This window comes from Colletotrichum godetiae, assembly GCF_030913485.1.
Source record: "Colletotrichum godetiae strain CBS 193.32 chromosome Unknown BDP55scaffold_31, whole genome shotgun sequence".
Classification (NCBI taxonomy): Eukaryota; Fungi; Ascomycota; class Sordariomycetes; order Glomerellales; family Glomerellaceae; genus Colletotrichum; species Colletotrichum godetiae.
Genome location: NW_026851279.1, coordinates 25,036 through 50,018, shown reverse-complemented (window position 1 = coordinate 50,018; position 24,983 = coordinate 25,036). Strand labels below are relative to the sequence as shown.

The 24,983-nt window shown below is 56.0% G+C and overlaps 7 protein-coding genes across 7 annotated transcripts; 3 read left to right on the top strand and 4 right to left on the bottom strand.

Annotated features, from left to right (window-relative positions):
• Positions 1-260: 260 nt before the first annotated feature.
• BDP55DRAFT_222329 (squalene/oxidosqualene cyclase) lies at positions 261-2,918 on the top strand. The gene is made up of 3 exons (XM_060566087.1): positions 261-641; positions 720-2,432; positions 2,483-2,918. The coding sequence occupies exons 1-3, from the start codon at positions 378-380 to the stop codon at positions 2,798-2,800; spliced, it is 2,295 nt and encodes a 764-aa protein (XP_060427356.1). The 5' UTR covers positions 261-377; the 3' UTR covers positions 2,801-2,918.
• Positions 2,919-3,534: 616 nt separating this feature from the next.
• On the top strand, positions 3,535-4,882 carry BDP55DRAFT_730492 (CS domain-containing protein; the record flags this gene model as incomplete). The annotated part of the gene is made up of 2 exons (XM_060579692.1): positions 3,535-4,302; positions 4,373-4,882. 2 exons carry the CDS (start codon positions 3,535-3,537, stop codon positions 4,880-4,882), a joined length of 1,278 nt encoding a protein of 425 aa, XP_060427355.1.
• A 550-nt stretch (positions 4,883-5,432) lies between these two features.
• On the bottom strand, positions 5,433-6,515 carry BDP55DRAFT_532707 (uncharacterized protein; the record flags this gene model as incomplete). Its single annotated transcript, XM_060567857.1, has 1 exon — positions 5,433-6,515. A coding segment is annotated over one exon (1,083 nt), but the record flags the coding sequence as incomplete, so codon positions are not given.
• Positions 6,516-8,591: 2,076 nt separating this feature from the next.
• Positions 8,592-9,439, bottom strand: BDP55DRAFT_695377 (GDSL-like Lipase/Acylhydrolase; the record flags this gene model as incomplete). Its single annotated transcript, XM_060577462.1, has 2 exons — positions 8,592-9,050; positions 9,125-9,439. The coding sequence occupies 2 exons, from the start codon at positions 9,437-9,439 to the stop codon at positions 8,592-8,594; spliced, it is 774 nt and encodes a 257-aa protein (XP_060427353.1).
• Positions 9,440-11,087: 1,648 nt separating this feature from the next.
• Positions 11,088-13,340, bottom strand: BDP55DRAFT_633974 (uncharacterized protein; the record flags this gene model as incomplete). The annotated part of the gene is made up of 1 exon (XM_060572621.1): positions 11,088-13,340. The coding sequence occupies one exon, from the start codon at positions 13,338-13,340 to the stop codon at positions 11,088-11,090; it is 2,253 nt and encodes a 750-aa protein (XP_060427352.1).
• Positions 13,341-14,356: 1,016 nt separating this feature from the next.
• Positions 14,357-16,009, top strand: BDP55DRAFT_695375 (ceramide glucosyltransferase; the record flags this gene model as incomplete). Its single annotated transcript, XM_060577461.1, has 2 exons — positions 14,357-14,454; positions 14,503-16,009. 2 exons carry the CDS (start codon positions 14,357-14,359, stop codon positions 16,007-16,009), a joined length of 1,605 nt encoding a protein of 534 aa, XP_060427351.1.
• A 137-nt stretch (positions 16,010-16,146) lies between these two features.
• Positions 16,147-17,690, bottom strand: BDP55DRAFT_748758 (tannase and feruloyl esterase; the record flags this gene model as incomplete). The annotated part of the gene is made up of 1 exon (XM_060580596.1): positions 16,147-17,690. A coding segment is annotated over one exon (1,482 nt), but the record flags the coding sequence as incomplete, so codon positions are not given.
• Positions 17,691-24,983: the final 7,293 nt, after the last annotated feature.

The following is a 24,983-nucleotide window of genomic DNA, read 5'->3' as shown; positions in this document are numbered from 1 at the left end:
AGTCAGCTACGTCAAATTATCAACGAAGCTTCGAAGAACTAATAATGTCGATCAACACTGGCTAACACCTCGTACACCTCTGATCACTATCCCCCATCTCCACGAAATCCTGATTCTAGCAGGGGTCTCGTACGAGGATGTGGTGGGTTTCTCCCGAGTACATGCATCTTCCCGTCATTCAAGGGACACCGCCTCAGAGAGACGCGCAGGGGGCGCCGCTATCTGAGAGCTGACTGGACCACCATTTAACAAGTGCATGAATCCCATCCCACCACCCACCATTCCGATCCAGACGGCTCTCAACATCGTCCCTCTGCACCACGACAACGTCGACGACTTCCACCGCCGTTACATAGAGAGGACAGTTGTTGCCTGCCATGGTCGCCGAGAAAGCCCCATCCGTTGCCTCGAGCAATAGCACCCTCGGAGCCAAATCCGTTCAGTCTCGCAAGCGCGTCGCAGAAGCCATCGCCGAGCAGGAATGGCCCAAGAAGCCCCGCATCGACGCCAAAACCGATCGCACGAAATGGAGGATGAAGGATGAGGACGGTCGTCACACCTGGAAGTACTTGGAAGGTGATGATGCTGCAAAGGACTGGCCCCAGACCTACGCCGACAAGTACTACTTGGGTCTTCCACTTGTCAGTCCACCTTTTGCTACTTGCTGCGGCTTGCGCAAATGTCACTGTTCTTCGCTAACACTTCTCACGCACACTTAGGACCTCCCAATCCTTCCTGAACCCGAAAACCCACTCGATGCAACACGCAATGGCCTCACATTCATCGAAAAGCTCCAACTTCCCTACGGCGATTGGGGTTGCGAGTACGGCGGCCCCATGTTCCTCCTCCCAAGTGCCGTTATCGCCTGGTATGTCACCAAGACGCCCATCTCGTCGGCCTTCGCAACCGAAATCAAGAACTACCTTTTCGCCCGCGCACATCCTGAGCTGGGCGGCTGGGGTCTCCACACCGAGGGTACCAGCACTGTCTTCGGTACCTCCATGAACTACACGACCTTGCGCCTCATCGGCGTCGATGCAGAGGAGCCTGTCATGGTCAAGGCCAGGGCAAGGCTTCATGAGCTCGGCGGCGCAACGAAAGGGCCGCACTGGGCCAAGTGGTGGCTCGCTGTTTTAGGAGTTGTGGACTGGGAGATTGTCAACCCTGTTCCCCCTGAGATCTGGCTGCTGCCAGACTGGGTGCCTATCGCCCCTTGGCGGTGGTGGGTTCACATTCGCCAAGTCTTCTTGCCAATGTCCTACGTTTACTCTAAGCGCTGGACTTGTCAAGAGACTGAAGTCATTCGAGACCTCAAGAAGGAGCTCTTCCCCGAGAACTGGGCATCCATCAACTGGAAGGCGAATCGCAACAGCATTGCGCAGGTTGACAACTACAATCCCAAGTCCTGGCTGCTCAACACGGTGAACTGGTGTCTGGTCAACATCTGGAACCCCTACCTGCGAACGAACTGGATCAAGGAGAGAGCTGAAGCCTGGACTAGCGATTTGGTTGACATGGAGGATGCCAACACTGATTACCTAGGCCTAGCGCCAGTCAACGGCCCCATGAACCACATCGTCTGCTACATTCGGGACGGACCAGGGGCTTACACCGTCCGTAGACACGCAGACAGAATCATGGACTCTCTGTGGGTCAACGCCGAGGGTATGTTGGGCAACGGCACCAACGGTGTCCAATGCTGGGACACCGCATTCATGATCCAGTCAGTCATTGCCGCTGGTCTCGAGACTGATGACCGATGGCGTCCCATGCTGGAGAAGGCCCTTGGCTTCCTTGACAGGCAGCAGATTCGTGAAAACTGCAAAGACTCGGACAAATGCTACCGCCAGGCGCGCAAGGGCGGCTGGCCTTTCAGCAACCGCGAACAGGGCTACGCTGTCAGCGACTGCATCTCCGAGGCACTGAAGGCCGTCATCTTGCTGCAAAAGACTGACGGCTATCCTCAGCTTCTCGAAGACCAGCGCATCTTTGATTCCATTGACTCCATTCTCCTGTACCAGAACGAGACTGGAGGCGTGGGCTCATACGAGCAGCGTCGTGGAGGCGAGTACATGGAGTTGCTCAATGCTGCCGAGGTCTTTGGCCGCATCATGATCGAATACGATTACCCCGAATGCACCACTGCCTGCGTTACGGTCTTGTCGCTTTTCCAGAAGCATTGGCCCGACTACCGAAATGATGACATTCGCATCTTTGTTAAGCGTGCTGTGAATTGGATCCGCTCTCACCAGAACATTGACGGTTCTTGGTACGGAAGCTGGGGTATCTGCTTTACCTATGCGGGTATGTTTGCGTTGGAGAGTCTAGCCAGCGCAGGAGACAATTACAGCACCAGCAAGGTCTCCAAGAGGGGCTGCGACTTCCTCATCTCCAAGCAGAGAGACGACGGCGGGTGGTCCGAGAGTTACAAGGTGAGCGAGCCCCTTTGCATTAGCTGCCAGCACTAGACTAACGATGGTAGGCTTCTGAGACAATGGAGTACCACGAGCACCCAAGAGGTTCCCTCGTGGTGCAAACTGCCTGGGCACTAATCGGCCTCATGGAGGCTGAATACACTAACATTGAGCCCCTTCGAAAGGGTATCCAGTTCCTCATGGACCGCCAGCAGGCCAACGGCGAATGGCTCCAAGAGACGATGGAGGGCGTCTTCAACAAGAGTTGCACGATTGCGTACCCCAATTACAAATTCACGTTCCCGATCAAGGCGCTTGGCATGTTTGCCCGCAAGTATCCAGATGAGAAGCTTACCCCTGGCATCAGCGACAAGGGGGACTTGTAGAGAACTAGATCGTTGTCTTTGCATCTAGACCATGGTCATTTATCAAAAGTAGAACATAATTAATCTTAATGAGATACGAATTTTGCCTTGGGATACTACTAACGATAACTGATCGTGAATCTGACAGACTGCGAAGTAGGCAATTTGACGAATACCAAGGCTTTGGACTCGGGGTTGGTCATCTTCTTTTCGTCTTTTGCCGGGCTTTATTTCCAAGAGATACTTATCGGGGGTACCGACGTTTGATTGAGAGCTGTTTTCATCTCCCTATTGATAATCTAAACTAAATCGCCCTGGTCTATATATGCGATGCTTTTGTATTCGAATATGAGGATGGATATTCGGTGAAGCAGACCCATTTCGGTAAGTTGCTCGGTGACCTAGGCGGTGAGACTTTGTGGGTCAAGTTTGGCGGCATAAAGTGGAGAGGCTGCCCCACCACAGCTTCCAGAACAGTCTGACCCCTCTGATCTGGAGGCAGCACCGACCGAACCTTGTTGGACCTGCAGCTTCCGTACTGTATCACCGTTTGCTCTTTCTCTCTCCGTTCGCTCTCTCCCTTTCACCTCAATCGGTTGCCATCCAATTTTGTTATAAACAACGTTTCCTCTCGTTGGTACTGCGTCACAGTTATAACCACGACACAAACATTAAGACCGCTTTTCCAAGTTAACTTCTTCCCGCATCGAATACCTTCCACCACCCCAAGCATTCACTGAAGCAAACGACCAACAATGTCCGAATACACAGCAGGCGCAGCCGGCATGACCGCCGTCGACAATAGAGACTGGGAAACCGCCATCACCCAGCTCTCCAAAGCCATCAAGGTCATCAAATCCCCCAAGTGGCTCGTCGGTCGCTCCAAGGCCTACATCGGCACAAAGGACTTCCGCCGCGCCCTCCGCGACGCTGAGCTCGCCCAGGTCGCCGCCTCCGCCCGCAACAATCGCTCCTTCATGGCCGATGCGCAGTACCGCCGCGCCGTCGCTCACTTCCGGCTTGGCGAGTTGGCCAACGCGGATACCTGCGCCATCTGGGCCCAGCGCATGGTCGAGGGCAAGAGCATGGCGGAGCTGAGGGCTCCCGAGGTCGACGACAAGGGTTTCGCGCAGGGTACTAGAAAGGCTCTGCAGAACGAGATAACGGCTGTTCGGCAGACGGAGGATCCGGCGCAGAGTAAGTTTGGCGCCATTTGGAACTCCATTTGCGCTTTGCGGCTGCAGATCCTGGGCGGGCTGGAGAAGCTTGCCGAGGACGACGAGAAGAGAAAGGTGACGGTCAAGTTTGCGCCTGATGTCTCGCTCGATGGTCCCGACACGGACGAGGTAGAGGAGTTCACAAAGGAGGAGATCGAGGTGGCCAAGGCGGAGGCCGTCGCAAAGCCGCAGCCAAAGAAGGACGTGCGTGTGGACTTTTTCCAGAGCAGCGCCACTTTGACGGTCACTGTCTTTGCGAAGAACATTCCCAAGGACGACTTCAAGGTCGACTATGGCGAGTCAGAGGTACGTCTTCCTTCAGTCGTTTGAAATCAGCACAAAGAATAAGGCAGATTCTAATGGAGACTTCCAACAGATCAGCATGTCGCACATTCCCGGCCACGAGCCTTCTTACACGATCCATCTCTACGGCCGCATCGATCCCGCTGGCTCCAAGCACACCGTCACCGCGAACAAGATCGAGTTCCAGCTCAAGAAGGCGGAGGCCATCAAGTGGCCTACACTGCAACACCCCGCCGGCAGCGCTGCTCCGGCCCCGAACAAGCCCAGCCCGGCGCCCGTCGCCGTCGCTGCCACACAACCCAAGGCCGCTGCGACCTCTGGCCCCGCATACCCTACGTCCTCCAAGTCCGGACCCAAGAACTGGGACAAGCTCGAAGGCGTCGACGACGACGATAACTCCGACATCAACGGGTTCTTCAAGACGTTGTACAAGGATGCTTCGCCCGAGGCCCGGCGCGCCATGATGAAGTCCTTCACTGAGAGCAACGGCACCTCGCTCAGCACTGACTGGGACGACGTCAAAAACCGCAAGGTCGAGACCGTCCCTCCCGAAGGTGTCGAGGCCAAGAACTGGGAGTCTTGAGGTTCTGAAGGCGACCGACGGTGCTCAGATGAGACCTGTCTGGTGAGCAGTGAAACGCGACATGATTACTGGTACGGCATGGAGGGCATTTATATCGCCTGGGAATGGTTTGAAGGATATCATGATATGACGTTGATGACGGGGCGTTTTGGCAGTGGCATCAGGGCATTTGTCCTTTTGCAAACACAAAAGAGTAGTGCATCACGGGGGGGGAGAAGGCACACTCTTCTGTCCTCCTGAGTCTGGCGTTTGGGTTCATTAGTCGATTAGTTGCTGGACGATACTTACGTAACTGAAGATCAGCAACCATAGTTTCCTTGAGTGGCTTGTCATCCATCATCTCCGATCTTGGGCGCGTGACTCCATCATGTTTACCTGATGTGTGACTATTCTAACCGCGCAATGCCCACTTTTCAAGTGACGGTAGACCAAGGCATATATGTATGTACATATCTCAACGGACTGAGCTCATCAAGTTCACGTTGGCTTCTACATTTCTAATGAACCATCCAACGCATCTTCAGATGGGTTCAAGGAACGGCCGTAGGGCACTTCGGAAATCCTCGTCGGCGACATATGTACCCTTGAGCCAGCGGCGCCCACTTGCTGTGTCAAAGGCCCGGCGGCCGTGGAGGACGCGCCGGTTGTCAAACAGCACGCACTCGCCCGGCTGGAGCCTGTACTGGTACACGTTGTCGCTTTGTTCCAGGATTCGTTGGAACGCGCGCGCCCCGTCGAGCCAGGTTTGCCAATCTCCCGAGGCTGTCTCATCGCGCATGCCCGGCAAAGGGGCCTGAAAGGGCGGGGACCACCAGACCTCGCGGTCTCTTTCATTCCTGCCAGCGATGACGGGTCGCGCTTGGCGGTAGAAGAAACCATTCTTATCATAGTGGTACGGTACCAAGTATTTGGTCAATGCATCGTAGCCATCAGGTACGAATTTTTCGACTGAGCTAGCGGCCTGTAAGGCGTCGCTGAAGATGGATTCACCCCCCGAGCACGAGTTCTCCAAGCAATGGAGGAGCTGTATGCGAGGCGGCGATTCGAGATAGAGCATGTCCGAGTGCAAGCCCAAGTAAGAGGAGGTGTAGGCGACGTTTTCTGCATCAGGTTTAGAGATGACGTCCCAGGTGCGGCCATAAAACGTCTCCTTGACGGCGCCGAACTTGAGAGCTATATCAGCTACGGCAGTTTCGGTTTGGGGCACGTTGGTGAGGAAAACGAGCCCAATCTTGGCGAGGGAGAGGGCGGTTGACCTGAAAGCCGGGCCTCCCTCCATGTAGTCTTTGTAGTCGATCCTCTCCAGTCTCTCAAGGAGGGATTCCCTGTTCCACTCGAATCTAAAAGGCTCTTGTACACGGGCATGATGGAAGAAAAGAGCTGGCGATTCGGTCAATGACCTCCCAATACTCTGGTGGCCGGTGGCTGGAAAGACGGAGACGTGGTCAACGGCGGCAGCTCGCGGGATGTCGTTTGTCCAGCGAATCTCATGGGAGCCATCTGGCATTTCTTTGACGCTCTGAAAGGTAATGTCACTTGGGATTTCGGCGGTAGAGAAGGATTTGTTGCCCGAGGAAGGACTGACGCAGTGCGGGCAACAACAGCGGTCCCGGAGCCAAGCCACGTCAATTTGCTTCTTACGGTCATGGCCGAAACATTGACCGGTGACAAGAAGCGCCTTGCGGGACGGCACGATCAGAACGTTAACCCCCTCTGGATCCGCACACGCCTTTGGGTCTAGCCGCTGCACGGCGTCAGGTTCCGTCGCATACATGTCGGGCTGTTGTTCCTGGCGGAGGGCCGCGGCTTCTTGAGTCTTCGGGGAGGTGGTGTGAACGCTGGCGAAGGCTGAGGGCAGGATACGTTGGCCGAAAAGAGGAGAGGAGAAGGTCGGCCTCGTTGTCGCATACTCGAGTAGGCGCGCTGCGCGCGCCGCAGGGCGAAAGGTTCGTGCCAGGACCATGATGGAAACTTATGCAGCATGCGGCGTTCTCGAGCGAGGATATGTCGTCGACTGAGAAATAGAGAACAAGGAGGATGTGGCAGCTACTGGGAAGCTGTGCGACGAGGAGGAGAGGAAGAGAGGTGTTGCTGGAGTTGGTCAGTTCAATGAGACGTCGCGACCTTGGGTGTATCGCAACAGCCGAGGGAGGAGGATGTCTACGGCAAAGTGCCTCAGGTGAAGATAGAATGCGAGACACGAAGTACACAGTAAAGACTGGATGAGCGGACAATGATCCGATTAAAGAGGGCAGGTGCAAGGGGGAGGGCTGGTCGGTCCAATCCCACTTCGTCACTGCCCTAAGGTAAGCTCCGGTCTCGTCTCTCCGTTGACGGCGGGACGGAAGCTCCCACCTGACAGTTTAGGGGAGCAGCGGTAGCAGCAGTCAGGAAGGGGCCGAAACGAGGGGACGAACCTCGGTCGGATGGCATCTTTTCTGGGGAAGGCGGGGGAGCTTAGTCACTGTATCTTACCTGAGGGGCACTTCTTCACATGCATTTTGTGCATTCTGCGAGTCTTCCACCAGTCTTCCATCTTATCTAATCTTTTCCATCTCAACCTATCATTTCAGTGAAAGTCTTGCAAGGTCACATCACTGCAACCTACTGTCGAAGACTTCATTTCCCTATTCCAGACGGGCAAGGTTAATTTTACACATGACGCTCTCTGGCAAACATGAGCTCAAGATCAAGTATGGTCTCTGTTCCACACCACTTACCCATGGAAGCTTTGGCATGTTGTGCCAGCCCGATATCACATGCCGTGCATGACAGATTGACCCACGCGAAATCATCCCCTCGTGACCATGACTTGCGTCGTCGAGACGTTGGGATCACGGACGGCGTAGCTTAGCTCCCTTCACATGAATTCTCATATGCAAACATCGTAGCTTTGCATTTTTTTTTCATTATAATTTCGTCTGGCTCTAACAAGAACGAACCATCCAAAGAGCAATTCCGGGAGAAGGACGCAAAGACTTGTAACGTTATGGGTGGCGGGGATGGACACAAACAGCAATGCTGCAACTATTTTAGTTCCTGGCGTTGGCCACTTACCAAAGTCTGTTCCACACGTATTGCTAATGTTCGATAACACTCCGGGTGCAGTATGAGGGACAGGAAAGGACGAGACTTAGGCTAACTGTAAGGTACCTAGCAGATGAGCCGGCGGGATATAATGGGGAACATGAAAGCTTCAGACCGAAAAAGATTTCCCGACTAAACTTGCGGATCGAAATTTGACCGTATTGACCCTGGCCTTCTTGAACTTCTGGAAATCATCTTTGTCACTCATGAGACTTGTTCTCGTGTTCCATTGTCATTTCGTGGAACTCTTTGGCTTTTTCAAATATCACGCAGTAAATCATCATTTCCTTTTGCTAGCACTTAGTAAGGTATTAGAGGATCATATTGGGAAGCTCGCTTGAGTCTTGACTAACGGACTGCGATATTCAACCATTGCACTAGATCCATAGGATTGACTTGATAGTCTCGAAAGAGATGACGAGTCAAAAGGGTTCTCAGGGGCCGCTTTAATCATAACATTCTGCCCACGCACGGAGTTCAGAGTCTCGCAATTTAGCAAAGTTCAAGTTTGACTTTCGATCTTTAGAAACGAGAGAGAATCATATAGCAATTTGGGTAGATATTATTAGCATCAAGCTGGATACGAAAAGATACGACATGTTCGGCTTTCCAAAGAACTTCCTTAAACAGTGGAGCTGTTGATAGCCTTCCAAATCTCATCGCTCAACGTCTTGTTAGGCGTGAACCACTGCTCGAGGGCCTTGTTCTTCTGCAACACCAAGTCCGCCACCAACCTGCCGAAGACAACGCTGCCCTCGGCGTTGAGGTGCGTGTTGTCGCTCTCGACGAGGTTGTATGAGTGGGCCTTTGTCTCGCCAATGGCTTGCACGTACTTGCGGCTGTTGAGGTTGAGGTCAATGTACGTCGTCTTGGTCTCCGTCGCCGCGGCGATGGTGCGCTCGCGCTCGTTGGACAGGTTGTTGGTCACGACGCCGGCCGAGTTGAAGCTGCGGCGCGTGAGAGGGGTGACGAGAATGGGGGTTGCGCCGAGGGCCTTGATTTCTTTGGCGAGGTTGCCGAGGTTTGTCTGGTATTGGTCGAGGGAGATATTCTTCTCGGGCTTTTGGTCGTTGTGGCCGAACTATTTGATAGCGTGTTAGCTCTTGCGGCAGATCTGAGGGGGCGATGTTGAGGATGAGAGGATATAAGACTTACCTGAATCGTCACGTAGACATCAAAGTTGGCCGTGTTGGACTTGACTGCGTCCTTGACGGTAGCCCAGTGTCCCTGGCTGACGTAGTCGACCGTAGTACGTCCATTGCGGCCATAGTTCGTGCCGAATGCCGGCTTCTTCAGGAAGCTGAGGAAACCGTTGCCCCAACCGCCACCGCCGGTAGACTGCACCGCCGTAGTCGAGTCACCAGCGAGGAAGAACGCGGGAGGCTTCGCGGCTCTCTTGTCCGCTGACGGGGCAGCCGAGACGAAGGCCGGGAGGAAGGCCGCGGCGGAGAGGAGGGCTTGAGGCTTCATCGCGGTGTCTTCTGTAGTCGTCTGGTTCGACACTTCAGGTGTTGTTCGATGGGGTTTGCGTGGTAATGACTGTGAAGCTGAAGACGAAGCTGAAGAAGCAGAAGCAAAAGCAAAAGCAACACCTGGACGTCGTCGGACCGGACGCCCATCCTCTTCATATACGAGAACCATCTTGGGCCCCCCTTTACGAGTATACCGACAGCTTCAATTACGACCTAAACCTTGCCTCGCCGTCCCCGGTAGAACGCCTGCGCCAAGCAGAAGCTCTCGAATCCTTGATGCAACCCAAGCCGACGGCCGCACCTCTAAGGGCCAGGAACCTAGCTTCCTTCTCCCTTCGTTTGACCGTTTGACGAACCCGAACGTCCCAAAGTCCTGCAGGGAAAATTAGATCGAGCAACAAAAGCTTAGGGTATTACACCGTAGAATTCGGCGAAGGCAAAAAGTGAACGACGGGTACCTACACTACTCCACACCCCTGGTAGGTCTAGGATGATGCTGGGGTACTTGGCTGTCCCCCACTCGCGATGGTGTAGTATCCGTAGCTTGGGGAATTTTCTTCCGTCAATGGGATGAAAGACAAAGTTTAGTACGGAGTAGATTACCCCTCTCACTTCTTCCCCCCTAGCTCCCCTAAAAAGCTTAGCCACGTTCGGAACTGGTGGAGGAATGCAACGATTCTCCGAGACAAATCAGCTCTCCGAGCAGAACTAAAGCTCTTCAGCTTTCCCGTCTCTTCATTTTCCCTGTTGCTGGGCAAGCTGGGGTTGGGATTGGTAGGAAATTGAATCGAGCAGAGATGCTACTCACGTCATCTGCTGCAGGTATAAACACCACACCTCCATTTTCTGTCGCCGGCATTAGCCTCAGCTGCCTTACTGCACGCCGGGCGAGCGGACGGCATCTAGTCCAGTTAGATCTCTAGAAGGATTCAGATAGATCGCGGGGTTTTCGGGGGGTCGGGGAAAACACCACCATCCCCAATCCATATGCGCGGTGTGGGGTTCGCTCGGTCCCTGGAATAAAATTGACCGTCGCAGTTCGTCCGAATAGGACACGAGGGCCAGGGCTTGGCCGCTTGGTTCCTTGGTGCAAAGCTTGAGTGGTCATGGTGGTGTGAACTTGTGAAGGTGGCTTGGTGATGAAGGGGACGAAGAATTGGCTTGGGTATGCTTGGTAAAGTCTTGGAGAGGCCGAGAACATACATAGTACGTTGACTCCGGGGCCGGGGAGCGGCGAAAGCACTCCGTTTAAGCTGCGGGAGGCCGAGGACGTGACTCGTGGGAAAAGGAGAAAGCTGCAGACGCCAGGTGAACCTGCACACCTGAGACCATTGTGAATTGACAGGATAGATTGCCTCATCATCATCCTAAATGTTTTGGTGGGGTATTCTAATGTAGCAAGAAAGACAATGGCATACTGTCGCCGAATATGCCGTAGTCCGGGTCTTCCGTTTTATTCATACAACGTGCCCAATGCCCACGCAAGCATGGACGCTTCCCAATACTCGTATACCCCTTGGATCTCCATGCATGGTCAGCACCGCAAACCATAACCAAGACCCGGCTCGTATGTTTCGCCCCCAAACTTTTTCATGTCCTTTCCCAACGCCCACCCAGATCAGATCGTGAATTTGAAATGCGGGAAATCATCTGTTGCGGTTGCTTGACCACCGCTTGACCATAACTTCGCGAATCTTGTACAGCTTGAAGACCTCGGCCGGGCCCTTCTTCATCGCCTCTTCTAATTGGGGAGGCGGCGGAACGTCGACGTAGACCAAGACCAAGCTCTTCTGGACGTGGGATAGGACACGGACGACCCCGTGAAGCCAGTGCCAGGTCTTGCGCGGCAGCTTGCGGTCACTATCCTTCCACCAGTGGTGCGAATAGGATGGCAGGAGGATGGCGCCGAATTCTGCGTGATCGAACACGGGTCCTTTGGCGTATAACATCCAGTCGACGCCGAACTTGATACCCGCTCTGGGAACCCATCCCAAGGAGCGGAAGTGATGGTACACGGCGTAATTCACCAGGAACCCATCGTCCGGTTGGAGCTCTTCGGTAGGGCGACGTGGGAAATAAGAGTATTGTCTAAAGAGGTCGAAGAGCTCGGGGGTTGGAATCGGTGCCTTGGTGGCAGGGTCGATGACTCGAAGAGCACCCATGCCGAAAGCCAGAAAGAAAGCCTCCTCGGATGTGAGCTGAAGATGTTCCTTATTCACCACCTCGACTGGCTCTGCAGTGACCTCGGGTAGCTTCTCGAGCTTCTTGATGTCGTTAGATGTAGCCGCGTCATCAGCATCTGTCTCCAAGACACTAGGACCCAGTGGCGTGCCGTTGACAGGCGGTGTCGTCTTTCCGTTGGTTCCATTGAAGAGAGCGAGGCTGGGACTAGGGGGGTCGGACAGCTGATATGTGGCTGACTCGACCTTGGGCGAGAAACGAACGCTCTTGCGGCGCTTGGCCGACTTTGGTGTTGACGGGATCTCGACAGAGCTGGCAGCGGATTTGGCTACCCCGTTCAACCCATTTTGATGAACGGTCTTCTCGCCATTGGTACTCGTTATCAAGTCCTTGATCAGGTGACCATTCAAGCCCGCGTCTTCGTGAATCGTCGAGAGCTTAGGTGTTTCGGAGAGAGTAATGTCGGCGATAGGGCTGTCGGTATCATTCGTCGTTCCGTTGGTCACAGGTAGCTCGGCGTTAGGGAGAGACAGAAGCTCAAAAGGTCCCACCGGTGAGGCAATCACTGATGTAGTTGTGATGCCGTTGACGGGTAATTCCTTAGCGTCAAGCTCGAAAGAACCGAGACCAACGTCCTGTACCGCAGCCTGGTGGTAGCCATTGACTTGTTGAGCACCACGATTCAGTTCCTCAACTTCGACCAAGCCTGTTGTGGCAGACAGAGTGTGCGAGTTGGGGAGGCATAGCAGTTCCAAGGGGCCAACAGGGGCACTCCGTACAAGAGGATGTGAAGCCAAAGGCATCTCATCCAACGGCAGAGCACTTTCGGGTTCGACAAGAACCTCAGGATTCTGAACCGAATGAAGGAAGTCACTGGGCTTGACGATCTTGGCCGGCTCGATAGCTGATGTAGATGTCCTTTGGAAGGTAGAGGGTTCGGCAGTCATCTGGCCGATGGCCTCAGGCCCGGCGACGGGCGCCACTGCTGTCGTATCGACACCATTTGTTTGGAGGTGGTTGGACTTGGCGGCGAGCGCTGATTTAAGGGAAACAAGTGGCTCAGGCAGGGCATCCGCATCTGTCGAGGCTTCTCGCTCAGGAACATGATTGTTTGTTGCATCAAGGGTGGCCTCAGCCTCAGCGGCCGAGGCAGGGGGATCAACTGCCCCATCCCCTGACACCTGAGTCGCCAGCTGGGCTTCCTGGATTCGCAGTTGTCTGATAGCTTCTTGTTCTGTCTTGGCTCTCTCCCATTTCATCTGCCTTCGCTCTTCACGTCTGTTTGCCGTTACCAACTCGCTGACCTGGCCTGGGACAAGTCCTCGTCTGACATGCTCGCGCTTCAACCAGTTGGGCTCACTTCGACTCAAGTTGCCCTTGCCGTAGAACCCTTGTTCCCACAGCGCGCGCATTGACTTCTCGTCGGTGATGTTGACAGATTTGGATTCTGGGGACCAGATACCCTCGTGCACAATGGACGGTTCAGCAGGCGGTGGGAACAAGGCTTGTTTCGTCCAAGCGAAAAGGACATGGAATAGAGAAATTGGATTATTCGGATAAAAGCTAGGAAGCGGGAATGTCCGTATGGGAGCAGGCAACTCGTAAATCTTGTGCAACGGAGGGCCTCTCGGCCGCGACGTCGTCGTAGAGTTCGAGGAGCTCTGAGCGGGCATCGTAGCCTGCGCCGGCTGTAAGGCCGTAATTTTAGTTTGCGACATTGTACTAGCAAATCATGTCTGTCTTTTGGGCACTGGTTAGCTTGTTGTCCGTGGCTCAGTGCTCGGGAACCAAAAGAAAAAGATGTCCAAAGTCTGTATCAGATACCGTTGTAGTCTATATTGTTTCGCGGCACAGAGGTTCAATGAAGACGCACTCTTCGCACAATGGGTAATAGGTGTCATCATAGCAAACAGACAGGCAGAAGAGCAGCTGAGCAGGCCTTTATCAAATCGCGCGATAAAGTCATTGCGTCGACTGAAGAAGGCTTGGCCAATCGCGGCAACCACCTCATGGACGAAAGGAAGAAATTGAGAGAGCCCTGAAGGAACTTACTTGATTGAGGAATATTCCACCCGTCTAGCCGACAGATCACCCGTCAATTGGGCCATACAAGCCGAAAAACACCTCACTTTTTCGAGGCAGCTCGATCCTGTTCGGCAGACGTGTGTGGATGGTGAAGGAAGGAGTCGGTGCTGAGCGCAGAAAATTTCAGCGTAGAAAAAGGTTTCCGCCGTATCCATCGCTCGCTTCCGTCAAAGCCCCGCCGTCTGACTCTTTTCCACCTCCTGGACCGTGCTCCCTTCAGGCTCCGACCGGAATAACTCGGGTGGAGACCTACAGGTACGTACCCACGAGTTCAAGCCTCAGGTTTCAGTGAAGCTCGCGCCACACTTTCAGCTTTCGAGGTCCCATGTGTGGCTGGTACTCCTAATCTCAAGCTTTGAGCTTGGTGGGGCACGTCGAAATCCTATGCCACGCGACTCCTCCGGTCCTACCGACTTTGGCGAGGTTATCGGCCCCGTCTCCGCTAAGCTTACAGCCAATTCCAATTTCCTCGCTTCTGAGTAGGATCCGGGAGTCTGACACTTGCCATGCTGTCCGCGGTTTCTTGACGAATCTTCCTTTCCTTTCTCCCGCAGCATCCTCCTCTCATGGCGTTTGGGCGTATCAGCTATTCCTCATCAAAACCCCCTTTCTTCGCGCATCGCGCATCGCAACCGGCTTCGATCCTATAATGGTAGACTGGTCGTCCGTGGCGCAAGCCATTGCGATCGTTTGCGCTGGATGGAGCACCTTTGTCTATGCCGTGCAGTCCATTGGTATCGTTAGAATGTGAGTTCAGTTCCTAGGTGATGACAACCAACCACTGATCTCCTTCAGCTTCCTCTCGTACTCTTCTCGCCTACGACCTGCCGTCTCCCCATCTCTCAAGGAAGAGGATGTACCGCATATCACCATTATCCGTCCCGTCAAGGGTCTTGAGCATGGCCTCTACGAATGCATAGCGTCCTCGTTCCGACAAGACTATCCGCGCGACAAACTGACGATTCACCTCTGCGTGGCTGAGAAGAGTGACCCTGCATACCCCGTCTTAGTGAAGCTAGTGCAGGACTTCCCTGGTTTCGATGCTCGAGTATTAGTCGAGGAGGAAGATCCACTGCTGCATGGCACTGATGGCCACGTCGATAACCTAGGCCCCAACCCAAAGATCAGAAATATCAGTCGCGCGTACCGAGAGGCCAAAGGAGACATCATTTGGGTCATGGACTGCAACATTTGGATTGCCAAGGGCGTTGCTGGCCGTATGGTTGACAAGCTGTTGGGATACGGACCAGGCGGGAAACAAGTCAAGCCTTACAAATTTGTCCACCTTCTGCCAATCGTCGTCGATACTGTGTCTCGAGGAGAGTCCTTAGCAGAGACGCAGATGCTCCTGTATCCAACTTCCGAGCCCAGCTCCTCGCAACACACCACCAGCAAAGGCCAAAGGGTTTCGTTCCTCGACTATGCGAAGAGTCAAGGTGGAGGCCGCCTCGACGAGATGTTCATGGCTACAAGCCACGCCAAGTTTTACTGTGCAATCAATACCGTTGGCGTAGCTCCTTGCGCTGTTGGCAAGAGCAATATGTTTCGCAAGTCGCATTTAGATACCGTCACGGACCCGACCCAAAACCCGATATTACCCAACAAAAACTTACCTAGGGGTATCAACTACTTCTCCGAGTACATCTGCGAGGATCATCTTATTGGCGATCTATTGTGGAAGTCTAGTCTGCCGGGCATGAAGAACCACGGACTCGTCATGGGCGATCTTGCCGTTCAGCCAATGGCCGGCATGTCAGTACACGCATACTTTGCCCGTCGCGCTCGATGGCTTCGTGCGCGAAAGTGGACGGTCCTTGCCGCCACCTTAGTCGAGCCTGGTGTTGAGAGCCTTCCCTGCTGCGGCTACTTTGCTTTCGCGGTCACTACGCTTCCCTGGTTCCACAACACCTTTGGCACGTCGCAGACTTGGGGTGCCTTTGGCCTCTACTGGGCGGCGTTTACAACTATTTGGATGACGTTCGACTGGTTCACATACAACCGCCTTCACGCTGGGTATTCCGTCGAAGTAGACGAGAATACGCCCAAGTTTGCCAGAGGCACTGCGACACCTGGCGGAGCACCCCCGAGGTCCTTTTTGGAGTGGGTCCCCGCCTGGCTTGGAAGGGAGTTCCTAGCTCTCCCCATTTGGACTTGGGCTGTTTTCTGTGGCTCGACGGTGAACTGGAGAGGCCGAACGTTCAATGTTCGGTCAGATATGAGCGTTGTCGAGATTGGCTCCAATTCTTCGGCCCCGTCCCAGGAGACTAGCCGTCGGTCGGGAAGCAAAGACCGTTTGGATTGATGTCAGATATGATCACACACATAGTACTAATACACATGAATATTCATGACTAACCCTGTCAAGACAGAAGGGCTGAAATGGATTGGAAAAAGATCACGTAGTTGATATTACAATCGGCCGCGCGAACAAACGAAGCGACCACCTTGTCAACCAAGAGAAGGCAAGATTCTGGATATCTACCACCGAAATGGCGTCTAATCTAGATTGGTACACATTCCCAGCTGTTCTCGTCCTTGTAATCCCCAGTTCCCTTGAAGACATTGCGCGTCGGCCAGCGGCAATGGCGACGCTTGTAATCGACGCCAGCGCTCACGGTGTTATTCACAAAGGCAGTGCCGGTGACATGCTCAGGGGCAATCCCCTCCTCAACCCAGCGGACCATAGCCATGAGGACGTTTTCCTCTGGGTCAAGGCTCGCCATGTTCTTGGCCTGGTTACCGATGAACGCAGCTCCGGTGCCGCCGCTGCAGTGCGCAAGGCCGGAAATACGGAACAGACGGTAAAACTCATCAAGTTCGGCCGGGGCCAGGCCCATCGTCTGGGACACGTGCTCGTAGTAGCGGGGCGAGTTGTCGCTGGAGATCGTGCCGTCGATGAGGCCGTGGTAGTGCAGGAGCTTTCCGCCGCGTCTCTGGAAGAGGGACAGGTCGCCGTCCCAGGTCTCGATGTTGAAGAGGTTCAGGCTTGAGGAGCGGACGTAGTCTTCAGGGGTGATTGTGGCCGGGTCCCAGGTGGAATCGTTCAGAATCGCGTACTTAAACCAGTCCGAGGCGCCAAAGGGCTGTCCGCTAAAATAGGTCTGCGGTGCGCCGGAGAGTTCAGCGCCAGGCTGCATGCGCGGGTAGACGAGGTCGCCGGAGGCGTCGATCAGGGGCGCATAGATACCGCGGAGGGTTTCGACTTGCTTTTGGGTGAGACAGGCATCTGTCTGGTTGCTGTTGACGCCACAGAGGAGGCTTTCGGGCTTATAATCGCAGAGATCAGGGGATTCGAGGAAGCCGTCCTTGACACCGTCCAGCTCGTCGCACTGAGCCAGGATATCGTCGTGGATAGTCGGCCACATGGTCATGGGTATGAAGGTGTCGGCTCCCTGCTGGCCGGTGAGGGGGAGGAAGTGGCAACTCCATGAGGTGAGGTTGTTGAAGGCGAAGGCCGGAGCTCCGGCAACGATGCCGTCAAAGTTATCGGGGAAGGCCTGCGCCTGCTTGAAGCCCTGACGACCTCCAGTAGAACAGCCGAGATAGTAGCTCTTGGTATAGGGCTTGTTGTAGAACGACTTGGTAACGTCCTTGCCGACAACGACACCAGTCGTCAGGGCGCGGTACGTGAAGTCCTCGATCACATCCTCGTTGTTCAAGAATGGGAGTCCGCTCTGACCGTCGTGGCCGTTGTTGGTAGCCACCGAAGCGAAACCGAGGGAAGAGGCATATGCAAGATCCTCATATTGAATGCAGCCACCGAGGGCGCCGTTGCCTGTACTCAAGAAGCGGCCGGTCCAGTTCTCGGGCAGCCAAGCTTCGAACTTGATACCGGACCGGGGCGAGGTTGCGATGCGCGCGGTAACACGGCAGAGGTTCACCGTGACATTTTGAGAGGGACGGCTGCAAGTGGGATCGGCATTGGGGAACTGCAGGGTGGTTCCGGCCGCGACGTACTCGGAAGCGGTTGAGTTGGCTCCGTTGTTGTTGTTGTTGTTGTTGTATTTAACGCCGTGGCGGCCGGGCTAGAGCCCTTACCGCAGACCTCCCGAAGGGTATATGGCGTGGAGGGCCGTGAGCCAAGGCTACCTACTCTACAGTACGTCGTCTCTTTACATCGTCCTCCAAATCATGCCTTGTGGCCACTACGCGTTCTGTCTGTCCCCGGTTCCCGCTGGTGCCCCAGTTTCATTCTTTCCCAAATCGTCCCTTGGAATCGGGAGGTTCTTTGTAGTCCGCACTCACATCTACGTAGGTGTGGATGCTGCTACCGCAGACAGATCTTCTGGAAGAAGTCCGTCACGCGGAGAAAGGCCTCGAAGCCTCGTGGGTCGGTGATTAATCTCTTGAAGTAGGCCTCGAGAGATCCCATAGGGCCTATGGGCTCGGGCATACTGCGAGAGTGGAGGGTCGGCCACCGTTGCCTCCTCGCCAGCGTTAGTCGACAGTAGACCAGGTGGTCCACGTCTTTCGCCTCTCCACAAGAGCACATCATTAGAGCGTCGTCGTGGTTGAAACGTCGGTGATATTGCTCGAAGTCCCCGTGACCCGATCGTGCCGCCAGCAGGTGATGTAACGTAGCCCGCGGCAAGGCCAGTTCAGGAGGGCTGGACAGAGCTGCCTCAAGCCCCAAGTCCGCGTACCGCGGCCTTCGCTCTTTATACCACCATCTCCTGTGCTGGCTTTGTAATTTTTCCCTTGCAAGCCGCTTGATGCCCGCTAGTGTTGCCATTTGACCCATCCGCGCCGGCAGTGTCGTTCCTTCTTTGGCCAGCCGGTCCGCGGCCTCGTTTCCTTCGATGCCCTGGTGTCCCGGGGACCAGTGCGTCCGTATATCAAATATCCTGGCCGCTTCTTGGATTTCGAGGAACGCGTCTTGTGACGAGTCCGGCGCCTTGCCGCGGATGCCTTGTATAACGCTGGTGTTGTCGATACATATGTGGATTGGATGACCGCGATTGGTGAGCAGAGCCCTTCTGAGGCCGGTTCGCGCCCCTTCGACCTCGGCGTCGAACACTTCTGCTAGTCCGAGTCGGCCGCACCCTTGTGCTATGCGTTTGGAGTCTCGGTAGATGACGAAGCCGTACCCCACGGCTCCGTTCGTCGCCCTGGAGCCGTCCGAGAAGACGATCATATGGCTTTCCGGTACTGTCTTTAGCCAGCGCTCGAAAGCTTTCGCAGCCTCTTCTTTGCATTGAACTACTATCTGATCCTGTGAGCTTGGCAGGTACTGTGATTGAAGGAACGCTGGTCTTCCGCATCTTGGCAGAAGTTCAGCCGTCCGTTGTAGTCTCGTCTGTTGCTGTCCCTGCTGGGAGAGCCGCGCGACTAGCGGGTGTCGGCGATCAATCCTCTGTAGTCGGACTGCGGCCCGTAAGCGGACGCCCTCTAAGGCGACTTTGGCTGACGGTAAGCCGGCGTCTCGGAGGAGGCTACTGGTTGGCGTTGTCCTCCAGACAGGCAGAACGGCCCTTGCTGCCGCTGTAATGACGCTGTCGATCTTCTGCACGAGCCCCTTTTGGCCTGTGTTGACGGGTCTTCCTTGGAGAGGCGGATTCGTGTCTGTCTCCGCTTGGCGTCTCGAAGCCGGCTTCGTGATACCTGCGTACCATGTTTCGGCGCCGAAGAGCGCGATCGGCAGTACGCAGGAGACGACGGCTTTTCGCACGGCGGCCGCTGGGAGTCCCCTCTTTGTGTTCGTAAGCTGTCTCAGATGTTGAGCTGCCCTCTTTGCTGCAGCTACTTTTGCGTCGACATGGTGCCGGAAGGACAGTCTCTTGTCGAACCAGACACCCAGCCAGCGTACAGGTTTCGTCGAGGCCTTGACCACCAAATCCCCCGCCCGGACCTCTGGCAGCTCCGCTGGCTGGCCGTGCTTCCTAGTAAAGTGGATGACCTCGCACTTGCTCGGGTCAAAGGAGACCTTGTTCTCCAAGCCCCATCTGAGAATGCCGGCTGCGCTTCGGTTGAGTATTGCGACGTTGCTCTCCAGGGAGGGGCTGATGGCCAGAGTGGCGATGTCGTCCGCGTACCCGAATCGCGCGTTCGGGTCGTCTTCAAGTATCTCTGCGATGTAGAGCAGAAAGGCAATGGGAGATAGTGGTGACCCCTGAGGCAGCCCGCATGACAGCGGGAAGTACTCCGTTGTGCTTTCTTCCAGTCGGACTCTAGCGGTGCGGTTGCAGCAGAAGCTAAAGATCAGTCTGGTCAGGCCATGTGGCCATCCCTGCTGACGCAGTCTAATGACGAGCCGGTTCCGAAGGACGGAGTCGAACGCCCCTTTTACGTCCATAGTCAGAAGTGTCGCCGTGAGTCCTTTTAGGAGGGCCATCTCGATGTCGTGGGTGAGGCAGGTCGTCAGATCGACGGCTGACCTGCCTTGTAGAGCCCCGATCTGTTGCGGACTGATGATGCGCTCGACAATCGCCAGGGACGCCATCCTTCTGGCTATCAGTCGCTCTAGTCCCTTGCCCAGGCACGAGAGGAGCGCGATCGGCCGCCAGGACCCGGGCTTGGAGGCATCCCTGCCGGCCTTCTGGATCATGACCACCTCAGCTCTGCGGAAGGGCAGAGGAAAGTGGCCGGCCCGCATACAGGACTGGAATAGCTGCCTGACCGGTTCCGAGATGACATCCCAGCATGCCTGGAGGAGGCGTGTTGTGATGCCGTCCACACCAGGGGTCGTTGTCTTTGTTAAGGTGGCCGTCTTCACTTCTTCTCCGCTAACATTGTCCTGCCAAGTAATCGCTCGCCTCGGGACGACGGGTACGTCAAACGGGTCACCCGGTGCGTCATCTTCCGCACTAAACCTGTCGAGAAGGGCTCCCCGAAGCGCTTGAGCCTTTTCGTTAGTATCCTCGATCGTCTGGTTGTCCACAACCAATGGGGGTGCTCTGGTCAGTAGGCTCGCCTTCCGCCAACCCATGATCTGGTACAGGTCCCGGTCTGAAGCGACTCCATCGATCTTTCCGGCCCAGTATGCTCGCTTAGCCTTCCTCACCGTGCTCAGGAACGCCTTTCGTTTCTCCATTAGATAAAGGTGCGCATCTTGCTCCGTCTCCCAGGCTTGTTGGTTGCGGGCAGCACGGTATGCTCTGTGGGCCTCTGCGCATTCCTCCGTCCACCAAGCCGCGCCTTTACCATGTTTTCCTCTCTTCTTGCCGACCGCCTCAATGGCTCGGGAGAAGAGCTCGACGATGTGACTTGCCTGCCCGTCCAGGTCTTCCGGAGTAGGTTGATCCCCCAGATTGGGCATCGCAGCTAGCCCCCCTTCGATCAGGTCTCTCAGCCGAGGCAGCGCCGAGTCGGGCACTGACAGTGGCCGTGGCTGCGGGTGGCCCTCTCCCTGTGACACTGGGCGTTTGAGTAGTGGTATGACGGCCACGATGGCCTCGTGGTCAGCTCCCGGGTGTAGCTGTGGGCTGACCTGCGCGTGCGCAAAAGGGATATTAGAGAAAGCCAGGTCCAGGACATGTCCGCAATCCTGGGTTGCCACCCCAACTTCGCTGATAAGAGAGAGATTGTGGCCGTCTGCCCAGCCTGCGATGTCATCTCCCCGGTTCCCGTTCCTCGTCCCGGGCTCCCAAGAGTAGTGATGCGCGTTGAAGTCACCCGCGATCAAAGCTCGCTCCGGGGGTTTGAGTTCTAGCAGTATCCCTGTTGTGCGGCTGTGGGGGTCGCGGGGTTGTCTGTACACGTTGACGATAGTCGTCGTTTTGTCGACCACCAGCCACAGTACGTCTCTCGTGTGGACAGGCCTCTGCTGCTCCACCGTCATCCCTATCCCTTTGCGTGTGTAGGTCAATACTCTTGGTCTGGTTCCTTCGCTGTCCCAGAAGTCGACCGGGACGAAAGAGTCGAAACCCGGGTGCGTGTTCAGTTGCACGTTTCCGTCCTTCCAGCCCGTCCAGGGTTCCTGGACGAGGACCACATCTATCTGAGCCTCCCAGCAGAGCTGCAGGAAAGCCGTGTGCGCCGGGGAGATCTTTCCGACGTTGCCCTGCGCAACGCGTAGCATCCGTGGGGTCGCCGCTCTCGGCTTACGTCTCCGAGTCGAGTTCGAGGTGGGTGTAGGCATTCGCGACGTTGTAGTTTGGCTTCTGTGCTGCCCGTTGGCTCCTGCTTGGCATGGGTAGCACGGGACGGTCGATGGAGGTGTTGTCGGGGGAGTCTTCGCCTTCGCCTTCGTCCGCCTCGTCTTCATCCATGCTGCTGCTGTCAGTGCTTCCGTCACCGAGGCAAACGATCGAGCTTGCGGAGGGCGTTCTCGTGCGCGCGCGCTTGGCGCCGGGTTGCTGGTTCTGGCTGGTGGAGGTAGGGACGCCTGCCGCCTCCTGGCTACTGTCGGATCGAGTAGCCTTGTACAGAGTGTCCGATGCTTTCGCGGCTCCGGATCCGAGCCTCTCCGGTGGACAGGAGGGGCTACTCCGATCCGACAGTAGCCAGGAGGCGGCAGGCGTCCCTACCTCCACCAGCCAGAACCAGCAACCCGGCGCCAAGCGCGCGCGCACGAGAACGCCCTCCGCAAGCTCGATCGTTTGCCTCGGTGACGGAAGCACTGACAGCAGCAGCATGGATGAAGACGAGGCGGACGAAGGCGAAGGCGAAGACTCCCCCGACAACACCTCCATCGACCGTCCCGTGCTACCCATGCCAAGCAGGAGCCAACGGGCAGCACAGAAGCCAAACTACAACGTCGCGAATGCCTACACCCACCTCGAACTCGACTCGGAGACGTAAGCCGAGAGCGGCGACCCCACGGATGCTACGCGTTGCGCAGGGCAACGTCGGAAAGATCTCCCCGGCGCACACGGCTTTCCTGCAGCTCTGCTGGGAGGCTCAGATAGATGTGGTCCTCGTCCAGGAACCCTGGACGGGCTGGAAGGACGGAAACGTGCAACTGAACACGCACCCGGGTTTCGACTCTTTCGTCCCGGTCGACTTCTGGGACAGCGAAGGAACCAGACCAAGAGTATTGACCTACACACGCAAAGGGATAGGGATGACGGTGGAGCAGCAGAGGCCTGTCCACACGAGAGACGTACTGTGGCTGGTGGTCGACAAAACGACGACTATCGTCAACGTGTACAGACAACCCCGCGACCCCCACAGCCGCACAACAGGGATACTGCTAGAACTCAAACCCCCGGAGCGAGCTTTGATCGCGGGTGACTTCAACGCGCATCACTACTCTTGGGAGCCCGGGACGAGGAACGGGAACCGGGGAGATGACATCGCAGGCTGGGCAGACGGCCACAATCTCTCTCTTATCAGCGAAGTTGGGGTGGCAACCCAGGATTGCGGACATGTCCTGGACCTGGCTTTCTCTAATATCCCTTTTGCGCACGCGCAGGTCAGCCCACAGCTACACCCGGGAGCTGACCACGAGGCCATCGTGGCCGTCATACCACTACTCAAACGCCCAGTGTCACAGGGAGAGGGCCACCCGCAGCCACGGCCACTGTCAGTGCCCGACTCGGCGCTGCCTCGGCTGAGAGACCTGATCGAAGGGGGGCTAGCTGCGATGCCCAATCTGGGGGATCAACCTACTCCGGAAGACCTGGACGGGCAGGCAAGTCACATCGTCGAGCTCTTCTCCCGAGCCATTGAGGCGGTCGGCAAGAAGAGAGGAAAACATGGTAAAGGCGCGGCTTGGTGGACGGAGGAATGCGCAGAGGCCCACAGAGCATACCGTGCTGCCCGCAACCAACAAGCCTGGGAGACGGAGCAAGATGCGCACCTTTATCTAATGGAGAAACGAAAGGCGTTCCTGAGCACGGTGAGGAAGGCTAAGCGAGCATACTGGGCCGGAAAGATCGATGGAGTCGCTTCAGACCGGGACCTGTACCAGATCATGGGTTGGCGGAAGGCGAGCCTACTGACCAGAGCACCCCCATTGGTTGTGGACAACCAGACGATCGAGGATACTAACGAAAAGGCTCAAGCGCTTCGGGAGCCCTTCTCGACAGGTTTAGTGCGGAAGATGACGCACCGGGTGACCCGTTTGACGTACCCGTCGTCCCGAGGCGAGCGATTACTTGGCAGGACAATGTTAGCGGAGAAGAAGTGAAGACGGCCACCTTAACAAAGACAACGACCCCTGGTGTGGACGGCATCACAACACGCCTCCTCCAGGCATGCTGGGATGTCATCTCGGAACCGGTCAGGCAGCTATTCCAGTCCTGTATGCGGGCCGGCCACTTTCCTCTGCCTTTCCGCAGAGCTGAGGTGGTCATGATCCAGAAGGCCGGCAGGGATGCCTCCAAGCCCGGGTCCTGGCGGCCGATCGCGCTCCTCTCGTGCCTGGGCAAGGGACTCGAGGACTGATAGCCAGAAGGATGGCGTCCCTGGCGATTGTCGAGCGCATCGTCAGTCCGCAACAGATCGGAGCTCTACAGGCAGGTCAGCCGTCGATCTGACGACCTGCCTCGCCCACGATATCGAATGGCCCTCCTAAAAGGCTCACGGCGACACTTCTGACTATGGACGTAAAAGGGGCGTTCGACTCCGTCCTTCGGAACCGGCTCGTCATTAGACTGCGTCAGCAGGGATGGCCACACGGCTGATTAGACTCATCTTCAGCTTCTGCTGCAACCGCATCGCAGAGTCCGACTGGAAGAAAGCACGACGGAATACTTCCCCTGTCATGCGGGCTGCCTCAGGGGTCGCCACTATCTCCCATCGTCTTTCTGCTCTACATCGCGGAGATACTTGAAGACGACCCGGACGCGCGATTCGGGTACGCGGACGACATCGCCACTCTGGCCATCAGCCCTCCCTGGAGAGCAACGTCGCAATACTCAACCGAAGCGCAGCCGGCATTCTCAGATGGGGCTCGGAGAACAAGGTCTCCTTCGACCCGAGCAAGTGCGAGGTCATCCACTTTACTAGGAAGCACGGCCAGCCAGCGGAGCTGCCAGAGGTCAGGGCGGGGATTTGGTGGTCAAGGCCTCGACAAACCTGTACGCTGGCTGGGTGTATGGTTCGACAAGAGACTGTCCTTCCGGCACCATGTCGACACAAAGTAGCTGCGGCAAAGAAGGCAGCTCAACACCTGAGCAGCTTACAACACAAAGAGGGGATCCAGCGGCCGCCGTGCGAAAAGCCGTCGTCTCCTGCGTACTGCCGATCGCGCTCTTCGGCGCCGAAACATGGTACGCAGGTATCACGAAGCCGGCTTCGAGACGCCAAGCGGAGACAGACACAATCCGCCTCTCCAAGGAAGACCTGTCAACACAGGCCAGAAGGGGCTCGTGCAGAAGATCGACAGCGTCATC